The sequence below is a fragment of the Suncus etruscus genome, chromosome 4, assembly GCF_024139225.1.
Source record: "Suncus etruscus isolate mSunEtr1 chromosome 4, mSunEtr1.pri.cur, whole genome shotgun sequence".
NCBI classification, from domain to species: Eukaryota; Metazoa; Chordata; class Mammalia; order Eulipotyphla; family Soricidae; genus Suncus; species Suncus etruscus.
In genome coordinates this window covers 104,305,184-104,329,527 of record NC_064851.1, presented here as the reverse complement: position 1 = coordinate 104,329,527, position 24,344 = coordinate 104,305,184, and the positions used below count along the sequence as shown (strand labels likewise).

Genomic DNA, 24,344 nt, shown 5'->3' with positions numbered 1-24,344 from the left:
CCTCCCTAATCTTCTAAACTTCCCCAGGAAAGGGGAATCCCTCCTGGTTTTTTTTTTTTGTTTGTTTGTTTTTTTCAGTCAAGTCTGCACTCTTGACTGTTAGCTATTAAAGTGATCTCTCCCCTATATGTATTCCATAAGTTTCAAATTAAAATGATGTGTAGGGTTCTGTGGAATGTATTGTAGGTTTCCGTGGAAATCTACTATACCACTTGGCATTTTCTATTTTGTTTGTTTGTTTTGGGGCCACACTAATCGGCCGCGCTCAGGGGTTACTCCTGGCTCTGCACTCAGGAATCACTCCTGGCAGGTACTGGGAACCATATGGGATGCCAAGAATCCAATTCAGGTCCATCCTGGGTCAGTTGCATGCAAGACAAATGCCCTACCGCTGTGCCATCACTCAGGCCCCACTACTTGGCATTTTCTAGGCTAAAAAACAACCAAATAACTATCTGAATGATACTTTAGGAAAATAAAAGTCTAATAACATTTCTTGTGTGAAATGCATGAGGAAAACTATTAAGATCAAGTATGTCAGGACTGGAGAGGTTACACAGAGGTAAGGAGCCTTCCTGACATGCATTAAACTCTTGGCATCCCATATGGTCCTCTGAGACTTACAGGAATGACTCCTAAGTGCAGGGCCAGGAGTGACACCTGAGCACCACTGGGTGGGGTCCCAAAACAAACAAAATAATAGATGAATACAGTAAACATTTGGAGTTTTAGTTTCCATGTTATTGGGCTGATACCATTCTGGTTCTTCCTGGTTCTGTGTTTAACATCTATAGATTTCTTTCTTTATTTTATATTTGCTTTTCTTTTTACCAATTTTATATCTTCATGCTTGTTCATGTGGATGAAATGATCTCATACTTGTTTTGTTTAGTTTTGGATTGGTTGGTGTTTAGAACCATACTTGGCAGTGTTCAAGAATCACTCCTGGCTCTAGGCACAGAAATTGCTCCTGGCAGGCTCCGGGTAGCATATGGGATGCCAGGGCTTGAACCTGGTTTGATCCTTGGGTCTACAGCATGCAAGGCAAATGAGCTACTTCTGTCCTATCACTCCAACCCCTCATATTTTTATATAAATTTTTGTATTTTAATATAAATTTGCAACATCATTTTCTTTTTTTGTTTGTTTGTTTGTTTGTTTGTTTGGGCCACACCCGTTAGATGCTCAGGGGTTACTCCTGGCTACGCGCTCAGAAATTGCCCCTGGCTTGGGGGAACCATATGGGATGCCGGGGGATCGAACCGTGGTCCTTTCCTTGGCTAGCGCTTGTAAGGCAGACACCTTACCTCTAGCGCCACCTCGCCGGCCCCACAACATCATTTTCTTAATATTGCAAGCTTCCATACTGCTTAGAAATGTTTGCTTTCTTCCAGGTTGCCTCATTTTGTTGTACTTGGTTGATTGAAATTCAAAGACACTGAATAATGTTTTCACAAATTGAAGGTTTGGGACAACTCCACATCCAACTAGTCTAGAGATTTCATTGACTAATAATTTGTTTTCACCTCTTTTTTTAATAGCCTTCCAGCATTTAAAAATTTCTAATTAAGAAATGGAAGTGTCAGCCACCCGCCACTGTGCCTTTTCCTCCTCTGTAGGCTGGTGCAATCCAGTGGTGAGCTGAGAGTAACCCCAGCTTAGGAAACAGGGTTATCCTGCGTGTGAATGACTCTGTGCCGAGAGCATGGGAACATACAAAAAAAAAAAAAAGATTAAAGTTTTGTGACTGGAGAAATAGGACAGAGGGTATATATACATATGTATGAGTATGTATCATATAGTAGCATCTTAGGAAAATTGAGGGACATGTAAAAAGAGGTTGACAAAAGGACAGGGGCCTTGGGCATACTGGTGCTGTAGAGGCATGGTATATGTAGATATCTAAACTGCCAGTGCAATAACACTGAAAACATGAGATCCAAACTTACAACAATTCACCTTAAAACTGCCTGTGAGGGAAAAAAGAGAGGGGAAATGTGCCAGCCATAGAAGCATCCTAGAGGGGCCGGAGTGATAGCACAGTGGTAGTCCGCTTGCCTTGCATGCAGCTGACCCAGGACAGACCTGGGTTCAATCCCCGGCATCCAATATGGTCCCCCAAGCCAGGAGTGATTTCTGAACACATAGCCAGGAGTAACCCCTGAGCATCAACGGGTCTGCCACCCCCGCCCAAAAGGTGGCATCCTGGGAGGTGGAGGGAAACCTGAGAATTTTGTTGGAAGGAAATAGACATCAATGGTGGGTTTGATGTTGAATATTGTACACCTGAAGCTCAACTGAATAACTATGTAAATCACAGTACTTTAATATTTTAAAAGTTTAATGTGAATTTTTTTTTTTTTTTGGTTTTTGGGCCACACCCGGTAAAGCTCAGGGGTTACTCCTGGCTATGTGCTCAGAAGTTGCTCCTGGCTTGGGGGACCATATGGGACACCGGGGGATCGAACCGCGGTTCATCCAAGGCTAGCGCAGGCAAGGCAGGCACCTTACCTTTAGCGCCACCGCCCGGCCCCTAATGTGAATTTTTTAAATGATTAATAAATTTTTTATTGCAAGTGAAAAAAAAAAAGAAATGGAAGTGTTTTTGGTTTTGGTTTTGGGAGGGGTTGTTTAGGGTCAATACCTAGTGGTGCTCAGGGGTTACTCCTGGCTCTCTGCTCAGGAATCACTCCTGGCCAGCTCTGTAGACATTATGGGATGCCAGGGATAGAACCCAGGTTGGCTGCATGCCAGGCAAATACCCTATCCATCGTATTATTGCTCAGCACCCTGGAATAAAAAATTTTAGATAGCATTTATTGCACATTTTGGATGACAATATAGTGTAACCATTCACTAAGAAACAAAATGCTCTTGGAGGGGCTGGAGCGCTAGCACAGAGGTAGGGTGTTTGCCTTGCACAGAGCCAACCTGGAACTGACACAGATTCAATTCCCAGCATCCCATATGGTCCCCCAAGCCTGCCAAGAGCATTTTCTGAGTGCAGAGCCAGGAGTAACCCTTAAGCACTGCTGGGTGTGGACTCCAATTAAAGCTCTTTGATTGGCTTTATTGACATATTCACTTTATATTTGTCTAGAACTAAACTAGAGAAACCTCACAGGTGTCATCTGTACTTTATTTATGAAAAGGAAATCATTAGGGTCCAAAGAAACAGTACAGGGGTTACTTGTCTTTTATGCAGCTGACCCCATTGCTATTCAAATTCTAACCACATATGGTTCCCCCAAGCACTGCCATAGGTGTCCTCTGAGCAAAGAACTCAGAATAGAACTCAGGGGAACCCCAATGGGTAAAGACCAAGCTCTTCCCCATAATAAAGCGGAAAAGTTTGGACTTATCCACTGATGCACCCGTCTAAACTAGTTTCTCGTTAGAATGGCTCAGACCATGAATGAACTCTGAGATACACTGTAGAAAATTAGAATTCCTATCCCCCCACATATAATTTGAAAGATTTTACTTCATCTTCCAGACCTCGTTTTTCTTGTCTTCAAAACAGATTGGAGGACCTAGCTGTTAGATTTGTGGAAAGGCTTAAATAAGATCAAGAAGATTAAGGGTTAAATACAGTTAGCCCCCTTATTGAGATTATGTACTTTCTGAGGGATTCTCTTCCCATTGATTAAAGACATTCTGAAGCTACCAAATACAATAAGATAGTGAGAGAGAGAGAGAGACCATAATCACATCACTTTTATTTCAGAATATTGTTACAATTATTCAGTTTATTAAGAGGTATTGTTGCTCTCTTGCTGTGCCTAATTTATCAATTAAAGGAATTGGTCATCACTTTTAGATTATAAAGGAAATGGAGTTGGAACATTGAAGACCTTAAACTCTATTATCAACAGCTTTGTAAATCACGGTGCCTAGATAAAATTCACTCAATAAAATGAAGAAGACAGAGTATGGATAAGATATAATAATCTCCATGGTTTTAGGCATCAACTGGAGATCTTAGAATATAATGGGGGCGTGGCTTATCAACCCCAAAATCCCCAAAATAGAAGTACCCAGAACATAACCAAAGAGCTGGTCGGTGTGGAGGGCTAGCTCCCACTTAACATCCTCTTTATGGTCATAGTTTTCTCTGATTCCTTCTCTTCAAAATCGCATTGCCCCTGGCAGGAAGAAAGGCAAAACCAAGCATCGTATTTACAAAGCTGTGGGAAATGGTCCATTGTGTATGGCAAGATGGAGAGAAATTCCTGGACCCCATTCACCCAGGCTACTTCCCCTCTTCATTGCATGGGAAGAAAGGGGGCACCCCCTTCTCAGCCATGGTCCCAGGTTCTGGGCTCGGTGACTCAAACCTACCACTAGCATGTTATTTCCTGCTGACTTCCTGTGAGTGTTTAGAGCCAAACATTCCCATAGTGGGGAAAAAAAATCCTTCCTATAAGCATCTGGAGAACCCTAATAAAAAGTCAGGTGTATTTCTTTTTCCATTGATTCAGATTCAATAAGAGACAGCCCGACAATTTGCTTTAGAAGGATAAAAGCAAAAGCAAAAGCACGTTTTTCGATGATGCCCAAGCTACTGGAGTTACAGCCCATAAAGCCCAGCTTCATGACTGCTCTGAGCATCGACCCCAGAAAGGAAAGGAGTATGTGCCAGCTGAAGGCCGGCGGGCAAATTTTAGAACATGCTATCAGCCCTCCCCAAGGACTGGTCCAGGAAAGAAGGCGCTGGAGGCAGGAGTAAATATCATCTGGTCATGATGATCCAAAGAGGATGGATGACACGCACATACACTCGCTGTGGTCAGCCTGCCCAATCCGAGCATCAGCAACAGCTCGGACCCCTCACTCCTGGCTGGATTCCTCTTGACCACGCTGGGCACCAGGTTTACTCTGAGATCTTCACTTCGCTGGGATCCCCCATGTGCATTGCCCAGGTTGAGCTTGGCTTTTCAGGGCACCTGGGCAGACTTGGCAAACAAGCCCCGAGTCTTCGGCGGGAAGGGTAGGGTTGCAATGTCCCTGAGTCCTGCTCCATGTCCCTTTCCCTGACTCCTCCTCTCCCCTCTCCCACCCCATCGTCGTTCCCCAGAAACAAATAGGATGGCTTCAGTGCTCAATTCTTCACAGGTACAAACACCAAAAGCAGAGGAAACGCCCCTGGCCACCCCCCTCCCCCCAAACCCCAGTGCTGGGAGAGCAGCCGGTGGTGGGCGAGGCGAAGCAGCCTCGGAACTACAGCTGCTGGAGCTGTCCGGCTGTTCTGGAAACTTCTTTCGGCCTCCTGGGCTTTACCTGGAGGCCTCTTCTTTCAGCTCCTTGTTTTTCCGCACCTCCTCCGCGTGCTTGTCCTGAGAGGGAAGGGAGGGGAGAGGGCAGGTGACACAAGGTTCCAAGGGCACAAAGACCCACGAGGGACAAAAGAAGCAAGGAGAGTGGCCACTAGAAGTGGGCCAGAGCAAGGAGAGCTGTCACCGGAAGTGAAGAGCAGGCTCGGCCCAGGTGTCCTAGGAGGGGTGCAAGATGGCAGGTGAAGTCAAGCCAGAGACAGGTGAGCTCCCAGGATGCTCAATGATTGGGCCACCCTTCATGCAGACTTGCCTGGCAAGACTGATCCAGGGCTACTAGCTGCTCCTTCCCTCTTCTGATGTCCTGGATGTCTGTTTGCACTTTGTCTAAAGAACCTCTCATGTGGTTTGTGGGAGGCAAGCTCGTAGAGGTGGGACACATGTCTCAGTACACATTCCACCTGAGAGCTGTTGCCCCATCTCTTGTGGAAAGATGAGCCCTTTCCCCTACTCTGATTATGTACTGATTGAGGGATTCTGGAAATGTTCCACTATAAAAAGAATGGGGGGTTGGCCAGTCTGCAACTGTCACCTTTAATTTTGTAACCTAATCACTCCCAACATCAACTACAACTTCAAATCCCCCATCCACATGTCACGGATGAACATGCTCGACCTGTGTTTACTGGTCTGTAAGTCAAAGGACATGAAGGGAAGCAAGTGTTTTCCTGGAGGCCTTAGTGGAGTTTTCCTCGTATCACTCCCCATGGGACATATGCCCAGGGACTTCTCTGGACAGTTGTTTCACCGTGAGCAGGGAACACCCCTTACTACAAGAGTTTCTGCTAGAACTCCTGTATACAGACAGGATCCAAATATTTCTGCCACCCACTACAGGCATCTCTTCCATAGAGCAAGAGTCAGTCTGGAGCAGTCCTGGTTTCCAAAATACTCCTTAAAGGACTAGGCCTAGTGCTTTCCAGGGCCCTGGGGGATTTATGGGGTATAGGGGAGCAATACTTCTTTCTTTCTTTTCTTTTGGGGAGATTAGCTTTTTGGTCACACCCAGCTATGCTGAGGGCTTACTCCTGGTTTATTACTCCCTGAATTCAGGAACCACTCTTGAGGGTCAGGGGTGGTGTTGGGGGTTGAATCCAGGTCAGCTGTATGCAAGGCAAGCACCTTCCCTGTTTACTATGGCTCTGGCCCCAGGGTCAGTGCTTCTTTTTAGTTTTGGGCCCACCCAGTGATGCTCAGGGATTATTCCTGGCTTTGCATTCAGAATTCACTCCTGGCAGGCTTGGTGGACCATAGGGATGTTAGGGATCAAATCCAGGTCAGCAAGGTGCAACGCAAATACCCTACCCGCTGTGCTATTGCTCCAACCCCACAGGTCACTGCTTCTTTTGTTTGTTTGTTTGTTTTGGTTTTGGTTTTGGTTTTTGGGTCACACACCGCAGCACTCAGGAGTTACTCCTGGCTCTACATTCAGAAATGGTTCCTGGCAGGCTCAGGGGACCATATGGGATGCTGGGATTCAAACCACCATCCTTCTTGCATGCTAGGCAAACATACTGCCTCCATGTTATCTCTCCGGCCCAGGTCACTGCTTCTTAACCCTTGTTATAAATCTGCCTCAACTAGAAAGCCTGGGAAAATGTGTCCAGAGGCATGATTCTAGATATTAAAGAGTATATATTGGAGGGATATAGATATCTGTAATTTCTGTTTTAGACTTGACAGCAAGTGTGTGTGGCACAGGGAGATCAGTATGAACATCACACTAACCACAAGGGCTTTATTAAAATGTGGGTATGGGAGCAGGTCTCCCACTTCCTGCCATCATTGATAAATGAGGTCACAGTGGATGGAGAGTTTTCCTCATTGACTTCTCAGCCTCTTGCTTCTTGGAGTCCTACCCTCCAAGCAGAAATGAGTCTCCCCAGCCTCCCTCTAGTCCCAGAGCACTGGACTTCTGGGTTACCTAATCTGGGTTTCCATAGCCCCACCCCCTGGACACCCCCTTTGACAACATGCTAACAGGATAGTTGTAAGTCACCCTGACACATGTATCCAAAGAGCCAAAAGAGCTGGGTTCTGCCTCCTGTTCCTTAGTGACTGTGTCCCTGGCAAATCACTGTCTCACTTGGCCCTGGCATCCTCCTCAGTCAAGTCATCTCTTGGTGCCACTTCTTGGTGGGACTGCTGTGATGACTGAGTGGTGCCATAACATTGGCTCCTAACTGTCTCTGGAGCCCCCTTGCACAACTCTGGTCTAACTTAAGTATTTCAAGTTTGTCCTGAGGGCCAACACCTTTCTCTGTCCCAAACCCAGGTATATCTCCTGTCAGCATTTTCAGGTCTGGAAGGAGGTGCGATTTTTGGGCCTGGACCACATGCTCCTCTGTGGTAAAGAAGAGTCAGACATTTCTAATAGCTGTTGCCAAGGGCTTTTGGGTGGATGGGCAGGAAGGAGGGGGACCCCGCTGCTCACCATGGGACGAGGCCACCGATCGGGTCCCTGGCATCACCGCGCAGCAGGCGGCTCCTGGAAATAAAACACAGAGCTGGAGCTCGGCCAGGAGCGGCAGGGAAACTGGGGCGGCTGGAAATGAGGCCAGCGTGTTCTCAGCAGAACAGGGTAATGCTCTGCAGACACCAGTCCCCTGCCTCTCACGTGTTTCAGGTTTAGGTGACACTGTGGTTTATGAACAAAAAGGTTGCACCTTAAACAGAACCAGAAGTCACCAGGGCCACATTAAGAATTGGGAAAGAATTGTGTTTCCTGCTTAGCGGTCAACTCAGTGCCTTATGCCCTGGGCTCAGAGCCAAGAGTTCCAGTCAATTCAATGAGAGAAGAGATGGTGTTGGCTTCTTTCATTCACTAAGTTGGTATGTTTGAGAATAAAGCCAGGGGTGTGTACTTGTGCACCACCTCCTCCCTTGCCTTTGGATTCTGTAGCAGACACAAGATCTCCTCTCCCTAAGTCAAGGACATTCTCGGTTGGGTCACTGGCACTGGGTAATGCATCTCCAAAGCTTGCTTCTTGTTGTCTGTCTCTGACTGGCCAAAACATCCCTTAAAAAACTAAAGGTCCAGTCTAAGGGGAACACTTCCATTCCTACCCAAGCCTGCTCTTCCCCTGAAATAAGACAGAAGTCCATGATACTTGCCATGCAGGGAGAGAGTCCCAGTCTGAATTCTTGCCCCAAGACCACTCACCTTCTCTTGCAGCCGCTCCAGCATGGCAGCCAGATGGGCCTCTCGGTTCTCCTTATTGGATTCCATCTTCTGGGCCAGTTTTTCCTTTGCCATCTTGATGAAGTTGTTGTTTTCCTCGATGGCTTTTTGGATCACTTCCCGTTCATGTTCGCGTTTCTCTGCCAGGTGTTTCAGGAGCTCAGCTTCCTGGTACTAGAAAAGTACAAAAGAAGATGTGCTCAGAGAAGATGGCATTAGGGAAGGGGGCATCATGTGGACTATGCTATTTTGCTGGGCTATTTTGAACGATGAAATTGGGGCTAGACAGATAGTACAGTGGATAGAGAATGTGCCTTACATGTGGCTGATCTGGGTTCAATCCCCGGCATCCTGAGCATGACCAGGGCTGATTCCTGAGTAAACTATGAATATGGCCATGTGTGACCCCAAAAAGAAAGTAAGGGAGGGAGAGAGGGAGGGTGAACAATGGAAGGAAAGGGCCAGAGTGATGGCACAGTGGTAGAGTACTTGCACACTTGCACACGACTGACCAGGACAGACTGCAGTTCGATCCCCCAGCATTACATATTGTCCCCCAAGCCAGGAGCGATTTCTGAGCACATAGCCAGGAGTAACCCCTGAGCATCACTGGGTGTGGCCCAAAATTCAAAAAGAAAAAAAAGAATGGAAGGAAGGACTGAGAAATTTAGAAAGGAAGAAATGAAGGAAGAAGAAATGGAGAAAGGTAAAAAAGGAGGAATGAATCAAGGATGGAAGGAAGGAGAAAGGATAGAAGGATGAAGGAAAATAGAAAAGAAGGAAGAAAAGAAAATGGAGGAAGGGAGAGAGAAGGAAGGGAGGGAGGGAAAAAGGAGGAAGAAAGTAAGGAAAAAGGAGGAAGGAAGTGAGGAAGGAAGGAAGGAAAGAACAGAGGGAGGGAGGGGGATAAAGAGAGAGGAAGGAAAGAAGGAAGGAAGGAAGGAAGGAAGGAAGGAAGGAAGGAAGGAAGGAAGGAAGGAAGGAAGGAAGGAAGGAAGGAAGGAAGGAAGGAAGGACGGAAGGAAGGAAAGGGAGGAAGGCTGAGATGTGGGGAGGAGTATTCCCCCACCTTCCTTCGTTCCTCAGCTGCTTCAAGTTTCTTCTGAATCTCCTCCAGCGATGGTCTCGCGTCAGCGATGGGCCACCTTCCTTCGTTCCTCAGCTGCTTCAAGTTTCTTCTGAATCTCCTCCAGCGATGGGTCTCGCCGTCTGGGCAGGGACGCATTAAACTCGGGCACCCCATCAAAGGATGGTGGCTTCAGGATGACCTCAAAGGACTGGCCCGAGGTGCATTTGTTGAGCTCGATGACTTCCATGTCGGAAATGACGCACCAGTTCAAGTCCACTGTGTCAGCTGAAGAAGGCAAAGGGACCGTTCAGCCAATATGACCATAATGCGGGGCAAGATCTGGGGTCCTCCGGTACTGGGCCACCGAAGGAGGGTGGGCTTGTGGGAAATGCTGGTCTCCGGCTCTAAATGTTGGAGTGTCTGGGAATGTGGGTTCCACCAACCGGGACATCAGTTGGTTTCTGTCCTGTCCGGCTCCTGCCCAGCTGGGAGTGTCTCACCCCTCTTGCCCTCCCTCCTGGCCCAGGCCTTCCTACCCTGTTCTCTTCTCTCTCTCCAGTCTGCGCTCTCCTTCCGCTGGCTCTGATCTTTCCTCCGACACTGTCTCCCACACCAGCCTAAGTGGAGAAAACGGTCAGGTCGCTCGCAGGAGCACCCCATTTCCAGACCACACCATGTCTTTTCCTTTGGGCCATATGCAAATTCAGAAGAATCCTAAAGTTCACCTGCTTCCCGCCCTGATCTGGACTAGTGTCCTGGGCCGTCAGCCTTCCAGGCAGCATGGTGGTCCCCCCCATCTCACCCCTAAACTCTCTCAATCTGGGGCCCATCTTTCCCTCTAACCTGGGACTCTGCCAAGGGTAAATCTGCTCTTCCTTTGCACCCCCCACACATCCATCTATTGAATGAAGACCTTAGACTAAGGACATGGCCTAATTCAATCTGGCTCAGAACTTCAAGGCCAATTTGTTTATTTGTTTGTCTGCATTTTGTTTTTTGTTTTGTTTTTGGGCCACACTCAGTTGTGCTCAGGAGTTATTCTTGGCTCTACACTCAGAAATCACTCCTAGAGGTATATATGAGATGCCGGATATCAAACCTGGATCCTTCCTGGGTTGGCCGTGTGCAAGGTGAACACTCTACCACTATGCTATCATTCTGGCCCCTTCCTCAAATGGCTGCCAGACACTCTGACTAGACCCCACAAATGTCCCCACCTCCAGGGAAGAAAAAGCAAGGCAGGAAGTGGACACTGCAGACCATTGAGATTGTCACTCACCTTCGTAGCTATAGGACTGATTCGAGGGGTCAGCTAGGAAGCAGGAGCAGAATAAAGACACCAGTGGAAGTTCCTTCATCTTTTCCTTGTAGGCTGCAGAGGAACAGACAGGACACATTGATGCCTCGGAATCATAGATACCAGCTGGGGGCACCTGAGTCTCACTGGAACCTAAGCCTGACAGCACCACCCAGGATATCCAGCACAGCAGGCCCATTGGGAATGCCAAATGCCCCACTGGCACCCTGACTTTGACTCTATGTATACCCCAACATGCCATTTCTCTTGATGGAGAAAACAGAAAAATCACATGGCGCTTTTTTTCTTTCTTCTTCTTCTTCTTCTTTTTATTTATTTATTTATTTATTTATTTATTTATTTATTTATTGCTTTTGGATTATACTCTGCAGTGCTCAGAAATCACTCCACAGGCTCAGGGGATGCTGGGGATTGAACCCAAGTCAGCCACAACAAGGCAAATGCCCTCCCTGCTATATTATCATTCCAGCCCCCACATGGGCTTTTTGGGGTTGGGGGGGGCAAAATACACCCAGAGATGCTCATGGGGCTACTCCTGACTTGATAGTAGATGGTAGCTTGGTAGGGTTGTTCCTGTCAGTGCACATGAGACCATACATTGTCCAATATTTGGGGCACCAGTCTGGGCCTCCTACATGCAAAGCATTTGCTTCCGTTATTGGATTCCCCATGAAGGGGAAGTAAGGAGTTCGAGGAAATGGGCATTTCTTCAGCTGTTCTATCCCCTTACTGGGTGAGGGGATCATAATTAGGTTGAGATTTTCCAGGACCCCTGAGAACAGTGGCCTGGGGGCTGAGACTGGAAGACCAGGAGGTCTGAGGTGGAAGCTGACTGGTGAATGAAGGCCACACAGCCCTCACCCCAGCCCTGGGAGAGCACCCCAATCCCTCCCCTTCTCCAGCCTCACCCACAACTCAGCACTGTGCCAAGCCTGCTACTTCCAAGGCTACTGCACCGGCCAGGGCTGGTGCAAACGAATCTTGTACCTACCTGCGAGGGTCATGCTGTTCAGGGTCTGGGTGCCGAATCCTACAGAGAAGTGACCAGGTGATCCTGCCAACAGCACAGAGCTGTCACCAAGCTGAGAGAGAGAGAGAGAGAGAGAGAGAGAGAGAGAGAGAGAGAGAGAGAGAGAGAGAGAATATGTGACCCAGAACATGTGTGTGCTCTGCTCCACAACCATCATTAGAGACACCCCCACCAGCTCTCCTTCCCCAGATCCACCTGAGACACATTCTCCTCCCATTCATCACAGTTTCCACAGCTGACAGGAGTTTCCTTATTGCCTCTATCTAAGTCTAGATCCCCTGAGTGAACAAGCATGAGTGTCCCCCACAAACAGGATGAGTTACTGGTACTTATGTGGGAAGAAGAGATAGTACAGTAGGTCTGGTCCTTCCTTCTCTTTCTTCCCTTCCCACCCTTCTTTATTTCCCTTTCTTCTTTTACATTTTTTGTTTCCTTTGTTCCCTTCCCTCCCTCCTTCCTTCTTCCCTTCCCTCCTTCCTTCCTTCCTTCCTTCCTTTCTTCCTTCCTTCCTTCCTTCCTTTCCTTCTCTTCCTTCCCTTCTGAGTGATTTACTTCAGGGAACTATGCTCCCCTCTGGCTAGAGTCGGACAGAGGTGGCCAAAGACAAAGGTGTTAGCAGTGTCATTAGATTTTTCTTTTCTTGGTGGGGGGGGGGGTGGACTGGTGTTTTGTTTTGGAGCCATATCCATCTGTGCTCAGGCCTTACTTCTAGCTCTTTGCTCAAAGATCACTCACTCCCACCAATTCTGTGGGGGGAAATCCTTATCATTGTGTGCAAGGCAAGTGCCCCCAGAATCATTAGGATGAGGCCTGGGAGAGTCTACACAGACTATCCCCAAGTGCTGCTGCTGTTCACATCATATGTCCAGTATCACATGTCCAAACATAACTGTCCCTGTTTGAATTCTGCATGGGGGGCTGGGAGAACTGCAGGAGGGAGGAAGGTGTCTGGATGGATGGTGGTCAGCTCAAGGGAGTGCTAAAGAAAATTTCTTCCTTCGCCATCAGGGTCAGTCTGAGGGTGTGGGATAAGAGATACACAAACCTGCACTCCTCTCCAGCCCTACAGTCTTCCCCGTTTGCACATAAGAAAAAGGAAGACTGGAGTTAATGAAACTTGATCAAGGACACACAGCAAGAAAGAGAGAAAGCAGAGCAGAAGCAGCTGGAAGTGACCCAGAAAGTCTTCCTGCACGGAGGGCTCTGCCTTCTTGACCAGGATCCCTGCACATCCCTCCCCACATAGCACAATGGGGCTCTCTCCCGCCATTCAGTGCTGCTGGTACCAGTGTGGGGCTGGTGCCAGGCCATAACACTTGGCACTATCAGAGCTCAAGAGGGTTGGTTGAGGCAGTGCCTGGCAGGGAGCAAGCCCCTGGCAGGATCATCATTGGGGGCTCAATTAGGGAAATGGAGGCAGAGAAATAAGGACTCTGAGTGTCTGAGTGGCTGCTGCTGGCCAACAAATCGGCCTGGAAATGCAAAGCCTCCCTTTGACAGATCAGGGGTCCTTTTGTCCCTGCTGGCCTTTGTTTTCCAGCCCATATGACCCCAACTGACCTCTGTATGGATCTGTACTATGCTCACAAAATACACAAGGGGGCAAAGCAGGATGAGGCACTTGTCTTGCATACAACTAATCCAGGTTCTAGCCCTGGAATTCTCCCCCTCCCCCACCCCCCAGCAGTGCCAGAACTAACCCCAGAGAGTTGCCAGGTGTGAACCTCAAAACCAAAAACCAAGATGCATAAGACCAGCTTAGCTTTCAGATCAAGAATCTAGATTGCAAGATGCTGAGACACGTTGCCCACACCACAAGGCCAGTTGGAGCTAGAGTTGCTCTACCCAGGGCTTGGGCCCTGGTCTGTCCATTTATAAGCCTCTCGGTGGTGAAGATTCACATTGATGCTGATGGCTGCCCCCTCCCCCAAGATTGTGGGCACATAGGGAATCCAATCTGGCTCCAGGAGGTGGCCTACTTAAACTGCATATTAAGTGCTTTCTACAGAAGCAGTTGCACAGGAAGCAATTAAGTAGGAAATGTAGGTAAGGTGCCCAGATAAAGGCCCTACATGCAGCTGCCCTGGCTCCATCCTTGGGCTGCCTCCACCTAAAACATCACTTCTTGTGGCCCTAGAGGTGAGAACATGCCCCACTGGGATGTCTGAAGTCAATCCTAGCATCACAAAGTCTGAAAAGCTCTGAATCCTCCGACACATTGAATTGTCAATGTGGTTGGCCAACTACCACCAGGAGGGTGGTACATTGCTAACGATGGCCCCCCAAATAATAAAGACAGGTAAGATGCAGAGAAGGAGGGAAGGAAACAGAGAAGTGATAAGGCACCCTAGAGAGACACACAGTCAAGGGGGCAGAACTGAGAAGTTTTGATTTCACACTTAGAGTTAGCATAATTAAGTGGGTGTATTTATAGGCCATCATTATGTGGCATCGGCTATTGTAAACTCAAAGAGACTGAGGGATATCAAAAAAAGGTCATTTAGCATTGAGGGTGTCCCCTGAGCCCCCTACCCACAGGACACCGCCTTGCACTCACCCCTGAAACTTAGTGAATATAACTATTTGGAAAGGATCTTTGCAGATTTGATTGTGTTAACTCAAATTGGTGGCACTATCTCCAATATCAGTATCCTTAGACAGTCATACCCTCAGCGGGGAGATTCCCCATGTGAAGAGAGAGATGGATCTTGGAGGGATGTGGCCACAAGCCAAGGAACAGCAGGAGCTTCCAGGGGCTTAGCAAGGCAAGTCTGGAAGTAGATGAGGGCCTGTTAATTCCTTGAATTCAGGCCCTGGAAGTGAGAGACAATAGGTATCTTCTGTCAAAGTTGATGATCATTGTGGTCTCAGCCACAGGAGGTGAGACAGAACCAGAGTGGCAGAAAAAAAGAGAACAATCTTTGTGGAAAACCTCTTTCTGCTCCCAATATTTGTATAGGGTCTGACTTATCTCCTCCTGCCCTTAATTATGCCATTTTTGTTGTGTTCAGTACCAAAGATGGTGTTGCCCATGGAACTTTCTGAGAAAGGATGTATGGCACAGCCTCTAAAAAACTACATACACGTAGCACTGTTGCAGCCTGATAAGCTCAGTGGGCTTGTGTGGTCTACCACCAAGCATTGTGCCTGCCCCTTTGCAAAAACATCCCTACATTTCCTCTAGCAAGTCTTTCAAGAGTTGTGCATGGAAAGCAATGAAGTGCTCTTTTTTGTGTATTTGTGTGTGTGTGAACTATTTGAACTATTATCCAGGGTCAGTCGGTGAATGATAAGCCCAACCAACTGAGATACAGGTACTCATGGGACCAAAGATCCAGGTACCTGGGAGTATTGGGTACTTTAGAGGTGTCATACAGGGTGAACAAGTTCTGGTGGGTGGTGAGGGTGGCTGTAGGGAAGATCTGGAATGAAGATTTAGCTAGAGGGATCTTATAAGGGTGGAAGAAGGTAGCTAAAGTGATTATATTAGAGGCCCAGTTTCTCCAGGAAGCTCAGAATTCTCAGAGATGGAAAAAACAAGCATTAAGATTCAGTGGTTTGTGAGTTGCAATCCAGTGATATGTGACTAGGTTAACAGATTTTTGTCCCAGGAGGAAAGGAGGAATTTTTTTTTCAGATAAATAGAATCCACATGGAACTCACACATGTAAGATAAAGACTACACATGCCTTCCCAGGAGAAGGGATTTTGTGATCATCCCTAAACTTGGGGTGCAATTAGATGCCCTAAGATCAACATTCCACATTGCATTGGACATTCCATTTTGCAATCCCTTCCAACATGCCTGTCACCACCATCCTCCAGAAAACAGCAACCCAGAGGTCACAATGAGTTGACAGCATATCTGGGACCCAAGTTCATATCTCTGAAGCCTAAGGTCAGCACCTTTCCCTCCTGTAATCCTGCTTTTCTGTCTGGGGCTAAGGGCTCAGCCCATATCAGGGCAGTCATAAAAAGATGGAGGCCCAGGAAGGATCCAACAGCATGAAAGGATTTTCACATGGTGAGGAACAACAACTGTCCAAGACTCTGGCTTGTAGCAACACAGTCAGTGAGCAGAAGATGAGAGGGAAGCACCTTTCTGGCTTTGAGAGACCATGTGACCATATATGAAGCACAGATAGGACATTCCAAGGTGCCTCCAACTCACCAACCTGGCCAGACTGAGCAAGAGACCAACTTGAGGCTGAATAGGATGGTCCTGAAGTGCTATTCCAAAAGGAATAGTTTTGAGAGACAAGACACTAATGTGCTTGCCCAAGGATTGAATGGCCTGAGCCTTGTCACAGGCCTCTGAGGCCATGATAGAGCTCAAGAGTTGGGGTTCGGGGGCAGCAGGAAAGCAATGAGCCCTTGACTAGGATCTTTTCAAAAGTCCTGTGAAGTTTGACATTTTCCCCAAATCAGAGTGTTTCCCTGTATGACATGCCTGCCCCTCCTCAGGCTGGTTAGTGCTGATGTTTGATGGAGAGTTGAAAACAGGAGAGATAAATTATTCTTTCATGAATGTGGTTTTTGCTCTTTCCACAATATTCATTGAATATTTATTTTGTGCCAAGCCCTTGGCCAGATCCTAAAAATATCCACAAGGCTTTTGGGTGGTAATGACCAAGAGGGAGCCCACCTGTGGGCAGTGGCACTGACAGTGGGTACAGGACATGGGAGAGACTGCTCCAACCCAGAGTCAGAGTGAAAGAACCAGACAGAAGCCATGATAGGCTTCAGGTGGTGCAGTACACCTCTTACTATAAATGAAGCAGTAAGTTACCAGAAGATGCTACCACCCCAGCTAGCCAATAGAGCCATACACAGTCCTCTGGACAGTTACTTATTACCTCCCCATTGCCCAGCCAACATCTTCTTGCAACCACCATGAGGCCCTTATTTAGGGTTTTATTTATTTTCCCTGATCAATCACCTAGCATGCTTTAAGCAATTTTGAAATGTGTAGCCAATCCCTGCGAAGGTCACCAAGCCCATTTGAAAATTCTCTAAACTGGATATAAAAGTAAGAATGTAAGTTGGGCCAAAATCGCCAACTATGCTTGGTTGACCCCAGCATGCTAGTTTGTGGCTCTCAATAATCACTTTCTGCTTGATTGCATCTTAAGTGTTCTGGTTCGTGGATTGAGATACCAGACCCAACAAGGGCAGGGACCACTCCCTAGCAATCTGAAAATACATCCAACAGCTTCTAGCAAACTACAGTTGGTGTTGGGGGTTGGGAGACACAAAACTTCAGGCGCCTGGCACTGGAGAATCCCTTGTGGATTAATGGCTCCATTGTTTACTGGTGTGAAAGCCAGATAATGAAGATTAAACTGGGGTAACAGGGCCCCTTATAATCTGTTAGGTTATATATTATTTTACCCAAAATAAAGATCATCCCTGGTTTTTTGTTTGTTTGTTTCTGTATCTGTTTTACAACTTGATTTCACCCAAAACAGAGATTGTCTATTATGTAAACCTGGACGGGACGGGCTCAGGATAGCCTGAGCTATCTGGCCTTACACTGTCCTTACTGCCCCGAGAGGTGGCCTCTGTACTCAATAAAAACAACAGTTCTGGCAGGCAGCTTGCTGGAGATAAGAGGTAGAAGACTGCCAGATTATAATTGTTTCACCCTCAGCCTGGTTTGGATTATTTCATGTGTGACCCTGATTCACTTTTTCACCTGGGGTTGGAGATATGGTGCATGGGGTGATTTTACAGTAATCCACATCATGAACCTTTCCTGGACACTTTCATTTTCCCTTCTATGTCTATAGAGGGATGGGGCTGGGGGTGTGCAGGGAGTGCTTGTCAGGAGCCTGACTTTCTATCAGAGGCAGGACTTCCTTTCCACTCTGGGTATGCAAGACCTTGAGCCAGGCTCCTGGGGCTAGGAGAAGGAAAAGTAGAAAAGTGGGTAACTTGAACCTTCCATAGAAGTCCTTGTCATCTTGTTCCTATCACTTCAATGTTCATATTTTGTAGTGCTTCACAGAGTAACATAACTTTCCAAGGCACAGAAATAGATCATGCTTTAATTACAAATATATCAGCATATTTCAGAGCACTTATGTGGCTAGAAAGGAAAGGAAAGAAATTTCCTACCATCTTTGAATTTATGTATATATATGATTATATATAATTTTAGTATATATTTATTATCCTATGTTCATAATTTAAACCTATCATCTTTTTTTTGTTGTGTTTTTTTTTGGCGGGGTCACACCTGGTAGCCCACGGGGTTTACTCCTGGCTCTATGCTCAGAAATAGCTCCTCGCAGGCTCGGGAGACCATATGGGATGCCAGGATTCGAACTGCCATCCTTCTGCATGCAAGGCAAGGTAAGGCATGCCTTACCTCCATACTATCTCTCCAGCCCTACCTATCATTTTCTGGGCTTGTATCATTTGTCATTTCCTCCTCCTAGATCCTATAAAATGGATCAAAATGGATACAAACATCCCCATTATAAAGCTAGTTAAGTCAGGCTTGAACCTTGGCCTGAGTCATATGAGTAGAAAATGACAAAGATTTAAATCCAAGTCTAAGAGCAAAATACCTGCTGTTTCCAAGGTCCAGAGAAAATGTAAGGCACCTTTAGGTGAAGTCTTGATATCTGGTGAGCCCTCAACCCTCCACTCCCCACTGATGGGGCACTCCATGCTGAGCACTTTTTTCTTTGCCCTCACAAGCTACTTTCACAACTTGAACACCAGACTGGCCGAGGACCAGACATGGATTCAACTCATAGCAACAGAGCAGGTTGACATTTCCAGAGAATCAAGCAATGGATCCACAAATAGGAAGGGTCAGGCTCACTTTCATTTTCCTTCCTTTCTCAGACAAGAGGTTATCAGCCCACAAGGTACAGTGGACATCTGGAGATTAGTCTCAATGGGTGGAAAAGAGCCAGGAGCTCCTGTGGATCAGAAGGACTAGTTTTGAGGTGGCCAGAACTATGTCCTTATCTATCTTCTAAGGAGACTGAAAGTAGAATAAACTTCCCATATGGCAAGAAAGATTGTCCTTACTCCACATTAAAGGGGGAAAAGAAGAGCCAAGAAAATCATCTTTTTCCAAGCTACCACCTCTCTACACCTACAGTCAATTCTAATTTAATAGTTGAACTAAATTATACATGATGCATATTTATCTCCAAGCCAACAAAAAGGATGGGAGGAAAAAGGGAGTTTGGTGCTCTGCAGAACATATAGAATTATATTTGATACATTTAATCATTTCCCAAAAATTTCTATCTTCTCTCACCCCCTCCCTCACACACACACAACACACTGACTCATTTCTACTTGCCTATCCAGGATTGAAAAATCTCTGGAAATTCTTTTTTGTTTTATTTTTGTTTTTGGGTCACACCCAGTGGCGCTCAGAGGTTACTCCTGACTCTGTGCTCAGAAATCACTTCTGGAAGGCTCAGGAGACCATATGGGATGTTGGGAATTAAACCTGGTTCCTTCTTGGGTCAATGGCATGCAAGGCAAATGCCTTACTGCTGTGCTATCACTTTGGCCCCTCTCTGGAAATTCTCATCTCCAAACACACAGAAAATAATCAAAAGGTACAGTGGGGGGACATTGATGAAACACTTAAGCATTCAAAAAAATTTAAGCCTTCCTTTGGTTAATATCTGAATTTAATTGAACAGAAATTGGGCATTCATTCATGTCCCCCACAATGAATCAGAAAGAGTGTGCAGGGAAGGAGTTGCTTGTCTTGCAGGTGACTGATCCCAGTTCAATTCCTGGCACTGCCTATGGTACCCCAGACATATGAGTAATTAATCATGTGTAATCATATGTAAGTCATGAGAAATCCATATACATCACTGGGTGTGGCCCACCTGCTCTTCAAAAAGAATGTCCAATTATTTAGAATCAAGCTTATCAAAGATGGAAATTGCTGAGGTGGGTGTAATGCAGTTACTGTCTCCTCTCTTCCTTCCTTTCATCTTTCTGCTTAGATCTTTTGTCCTTTTGGGTTTTGTTTGTTTGTTGTTGTTGTTGTTTTGAATTTTTGTTTTCAATGATCCTGTTCTCTAGTCACCAGAATATCAGCTTTGTTATTCTACTTATAACAATACAGTTACATTATTTTGTATATGTCCGACCATATGTTACATCTTTGAACCATACCCTTTTTGATTTGTTTTGTTTGGAGGCCACACCCAGAGATGCACAGGGTTACTCCTGGTGTAGCTCTCAGAAATCACTCCTGGCATTGCTCAAGGAACCATATGGAATTCTGGGGGCTGAATCCAGGTTGGTGCTATGCAAAGAAGTTGTCCTATCCACTGCACTATCACTCTGATCCACTATATCTTTTTATGGAGATATCCCACAGAGAAAGTTTGCTTTCATTTTGGGGATGGTTGAGCCACACCTGGTTCTGCAACTCAGAAATCACTCCTGGCAGGCTTAGGGGATCATAGGATGCCAGGGATAGAACCCAGGTCCATCCCGGGTCTGCTGTGTGCAAAGCAAACTTCCTACCGCTGTGCTATTGCTCTAGTCTCAAAGAAAATATGCTTTCTAAAGGTTTAATCACATGTAAGAAAGAAGCCAATAGCACTTGGCTGTCAGATTTCTCTTTGAGCCAAAATAAAACATAGATATTGAGTAAGACTCACAGGACATAACCACTACCTCAGCGCCAACAGGTTCACTCAGGCAAGAATTCTCTGTCTTTTGTGGGCCCTTTGGAACAGTATCCTCTAACTACACCTGTAGACAAAAACCTGTCCTGCACACAGGTCCACAAACCAGCAAAGATAAACAAAGTAAACTAGTTGTTTCTTCAACCCTTACTATACCACAGATTGGCAGTAGTCCACAGACTGGTGGCTAAAGAATGTTGCCTTGAATAAGCAATTTTCTTTTTAAAGCAAAATGGATTTTCAGCACTTTCTCTGCATTTGGTCATTCATAAGGACACAAAGAAGACGGTTCTGACGAGAAGTTCACTCACAACCTAAAACAGAGATGATTCGGGAGGATAATATGGCAAGTGAAAAACAGTTACAGGAGAACAAACACTGCTTAACCCCACAGGAAGGGGGATGAGGGGCTGGGAATGGACAGATAGTTAGAGTTGGAAGACCCCACTTCCAATTGAGAATATGGATAAAGTCTGGAGATAAAGGTAGGTGTGGTCCATAGCAAAGGTCTGCACCAAGTGCTATGTCAGACTTGACAATTGAAAAGATCATCAGATGGTAAAGTTGAGGTTTTATGTATATTTTCTCATAGTTTAAAAAGAGGCTTGTAGGGGAGAGGGTAAAAAAGAGGCTTGTAGATTATCCATAGTTTTTCAGGTATAGATATAGATACAGATATAGATTTATAGATTTATTATATATTTTATCTTGGCTGTGCCAGGGATCAAACCCAAGTTTCCTGCATGTAAGGCACATGCTTTGCCATTAAGCCACAACCCTGTCCCCTATGCTTAATCTTAGAAGTAGTTGGGAGTCACCAAGTTCGAGACATTTTGTTTCCACCGTGGCCCCCGACAAAGCATTATATATTATATCATGATCCAGTTTTGTATATGTCATGATACTGAAATCATTATACTGGAGCACATATATATGGATAAAAATATAAAATAATATATATTATTTATATATAATGATATATGTTAATAATATTATACATAAAAATATATAATAAAATACAAATACATACAATGTCTATTATATGTATGTAGGATGTAATAAAAATAAACACACAGCCAAAACATAAATATAACTATGTAAATACTACTTCTAGTTTCAATGCTAGTTTAATATAGATATAAATGTAATATAAATGTAATAATCAAATCCTTTTGTCAAATCTATTTATAAATATGTCCCTGAAACCATCATCATTAACATGGTACAGAATTGAGGTACATGTTGACTTTTTCATCCTCTATTTGATTCAGTTTTTTAATTAAATATCCCCAACCACCAATTCATCTCACGGCCCAGAATGGGTTCCCACCTACAGTCCAGAAAACCTCCATTCATCCACATATTCCATACCACACAAAAATCGCCTAGGAGGCCTCCTCTGGGTGGTCTCCCAGCTTCTACTTGAATGCCTTTGGCCATGGGGAACTTAGTCCCTGAGTATCTCTGTAGAGGTTCTGGCTAGTCACCTCACCCTCTCAAAACCTGTGCCCCAAATATCCTGGAGGGACTCAGGAGCAGCTGCCAAGTACTGAAGAGGGAAGGGTGACAATTAGGATGAAAGCAATGTGGGGATGGGGGAGAGACCTGGCTGCTGAGGATATCTCTCTCTTCCTGGGAATCCTCCAGACCCCATAATTTGACTAGCTCCTCATCTAACAATGACCTCATCCCACACACACACCCACATCCCAGCCACCTCTGACCAGCCCCTTCTCCTTTTCTCTAGGGCTGGGGACACAGAGGGGGTCCCTGGCCACAGCCCTTCACAAGAGGGACTGTTTGCATTTTTTCTGAGACCCTTCCCTGGGGTCCCAGGACCTGCCCCTCCTCAGCACAATGGGGTGGGGAGGGGCCTGCACACCTGAGCGGCTTTTGGGGAGGGAAAAACAAAGGCATTAGAGCCACGTGGGGCCAGAGCTGGTCTGGGGCATGTCGCCCTGGGTACTGGGATGCAAAGGACAAAGCAGAAATTCCCGGTGACAGCGGGGTTGGGGGTTGAACAGGAGGGGCAGAGGGGGGCGAGGGGCAGGGTAGGGTGAGGGCAGCTTGGGGGGGGGGGAACAGCTAACCATGTCAGGTAGGAGCAGGTGGACTTAGGGTAGGGCAGGGCCAGAAATAGGAGTGATCTCATTGTCTCAGTCACCCCCAGGGAGAGGAGAAAGGAAAGAGGGGACCGTGCAGATGGGATGAAATGGAATGGGGAGGGGTGTGAAGAATGGGGAAGCTGCTCCTGGGGAGAAAAAAGCCCCCTTATAACAGTTTAGGCTCAGAATAGGTTGGGAAGGGGGTCAAGGGCCACTTCACGGAGAAGCCAGCCTCAGAGCTACAGCTGCTCATGAGCAATGAAACATTTTTTAATTTTGTTTAAGCAAAATAAAAACTCCGCGTGAACCTCGGACCCCACACAAACCTCGACCCCTCCTCAACCCGGCTCCTATCTTCCATAGAATAGACGCCTCGTCTGCACCACCTGCCTCCCTCCAAATCTCCCCCAGCCTGCTGCCCAGAGTCCAAGACAAAGTTTCATGATGGAGCAGGAGCTTAGTGACCCAAAGGGGTGTCAGTAGAGGCTTCCCCCCGCTGCTGGGTCTTTGTCCCCACGCGCCTGCAGAGCCTCGAGCACCTGCGCTTCCCCTTCTACTCACCCGCAGTCACTCCGTCCTCACTCCCGCAATTAGTGGTATCCAGGGCTTCTCCCCATCAGCACCACCGGGCTCTCGCCATGACATCACCTCCGAGCGCCCTGATTGGTCGGCCGCAGGTTGCTCGGCAATTGGACCATCTCCTCCGGCGCGGAGCTGGGATTGCCTAGCGAGTAACTCTTCCCCGGCCAGGGAGGGGACAATGATGTCAGACCTGCTTCAGGGGAGCCGTGAGGGGGTGGGGGACACCAGGGTGGGGATGCAAGAAGAAAGAAAGAGGGGGGATGCGGGGAAGTCGGGGTGCTGGCCGGTTTATAAGCAAGCACTCAGGGTGGAGGATGATGTCTAAGGATCTTGAGGATCTGAAGTGGGGGGAGTCTGGAATTTAGGGGAGAGGCTGGAAGGAATAGATGAACCCTAAAAACAGCTGTCATGGGGGGCTTGACGCCTGTTCACAGCCCTGTTGGGGGGTGGAGGATTTGAATGATGACTCAGAGACAAGGAGGGGCTCTAGCACCCCCAGAGCCTGCAGCTGGGAGGGGAAGTCTTGAGTCCCAGGACTGTAATAGTGAACCTACAGGACTCTGCTGGGCTCACCCCCTTAGCAGTGGGCACCCTGACGAAGTCACCAGAGCACCTGGTCTTCCCCAAGTGGAGCTTCCAAACCCTGGGGTGTCCCTGGGCAAGTAGGATGTCTGGAGGGTGTGAGTTAAAGTCTCAGGGTAGGGGGGGGGCAAGGGAACCCCAAATACAGCTGTCCTAGCCCGGCACACTCAGCCTTCCCAGCAAGGCCCCCTCCAGAGCCGCCTCCCCACCAAGAATTCCCTGAGTATTCTCTGCACCCCAAACTCTGGGCATGGCTTTGCAGCACCCCCACCCCAGTCTTGCATTATTCCCTTCTCTGGGGGAAGGACCAGTGGGCCAGGAGCTACTGTTAAGTGGCAGTTTGTGGCTTAAGTCTAGATACGGACTAGGGCAGAGGCTGGCTTCTTCCCAAGGGAAGCTGTGTGTTTGTCCAGGTGGAGCATGAATGCACACACACACACACACACACACACACACACAC

General features: G+C 46.9%; 1 protein-coding gene and 1 non-coding gene across 3 annotated transcripts; one reads left to right on the top strand and one right to left on the bottom strand.

Annotated features, from left to right (window-relative positions):
* The first annotated feature begins 1,589 nt into the window (after positions 1-1,589).
* LOC126007714 (small nucleolar RNA SNORA65) lies at positions 1,590-1,717 on the top strand. Its single transcript, XR_007495207.1, has one exon. It is a non-coding gene; the product is annotated as a small nucleolar RNA SNORA65 (small nucleolar RNA).
* A 1,985-nt stretch (positions 1,718-3,702) lies between these two features.
* Positions 3,703-23,346, bottom strand: STMN4 (stathmin 4). Of its 2 annotated transcripts, XM_049771436.1 has the most exons (8): positions 23,282-23,346; positions 11,893-11,983; positions 10,863-10,955; positions 10,120-10,200; positions 9,660-9,868; positions 8,497-8,688; positions 7,768-7,821; positions 3,703-5,336 (listed from the first exon to the last, which is right to left on the bottom strand). In XM_049771436.1, exons 2-7 carry the CDS (start codon positions 11,903-11,905, stop codon positions 7,801-7,803), a joined length of 609 nt encoding a protein of 202 aa, XP_049627393.1. In that variant the 5' UTR covers positions 11,906-11,983; positions 23,282-23,346; the 3' UTR covers positions 3,703-5,336; positions 7,768-7,800. The 2 variants fall into 2 exon arrangements, with proteins under 2 accessions (XP_049627393.1, XP_049627392.1); XM_049771435.1 differs by lacking the exon at positions 7,768-7,821.
* Positions 23,347-24,344: the final 998 nt, after the last annotated feature.

What these genes read in the sequence shown, in the direction of transcription:
- STMN4 (XM_049771435.1), bottom strand. An exon ending in TCAGTCCTATAGCTACGAAG is followed by an intron (nt 10,201 to 10,862) that starts GTGAGTGACAAT and finishes TTCTCCACTTAG; the next exon opens with GCTGGTGTGGGAGACAGTGT. An exon ending in CAGCTGAGGAACGAAGGAAG is followed by an intron (nt 8,689 to 9,659) that starts GTGGCCCATCGC and finishes GTACTTTTCTAG; the next exon opens with TACCAGGAAGCTGAGCTCCT.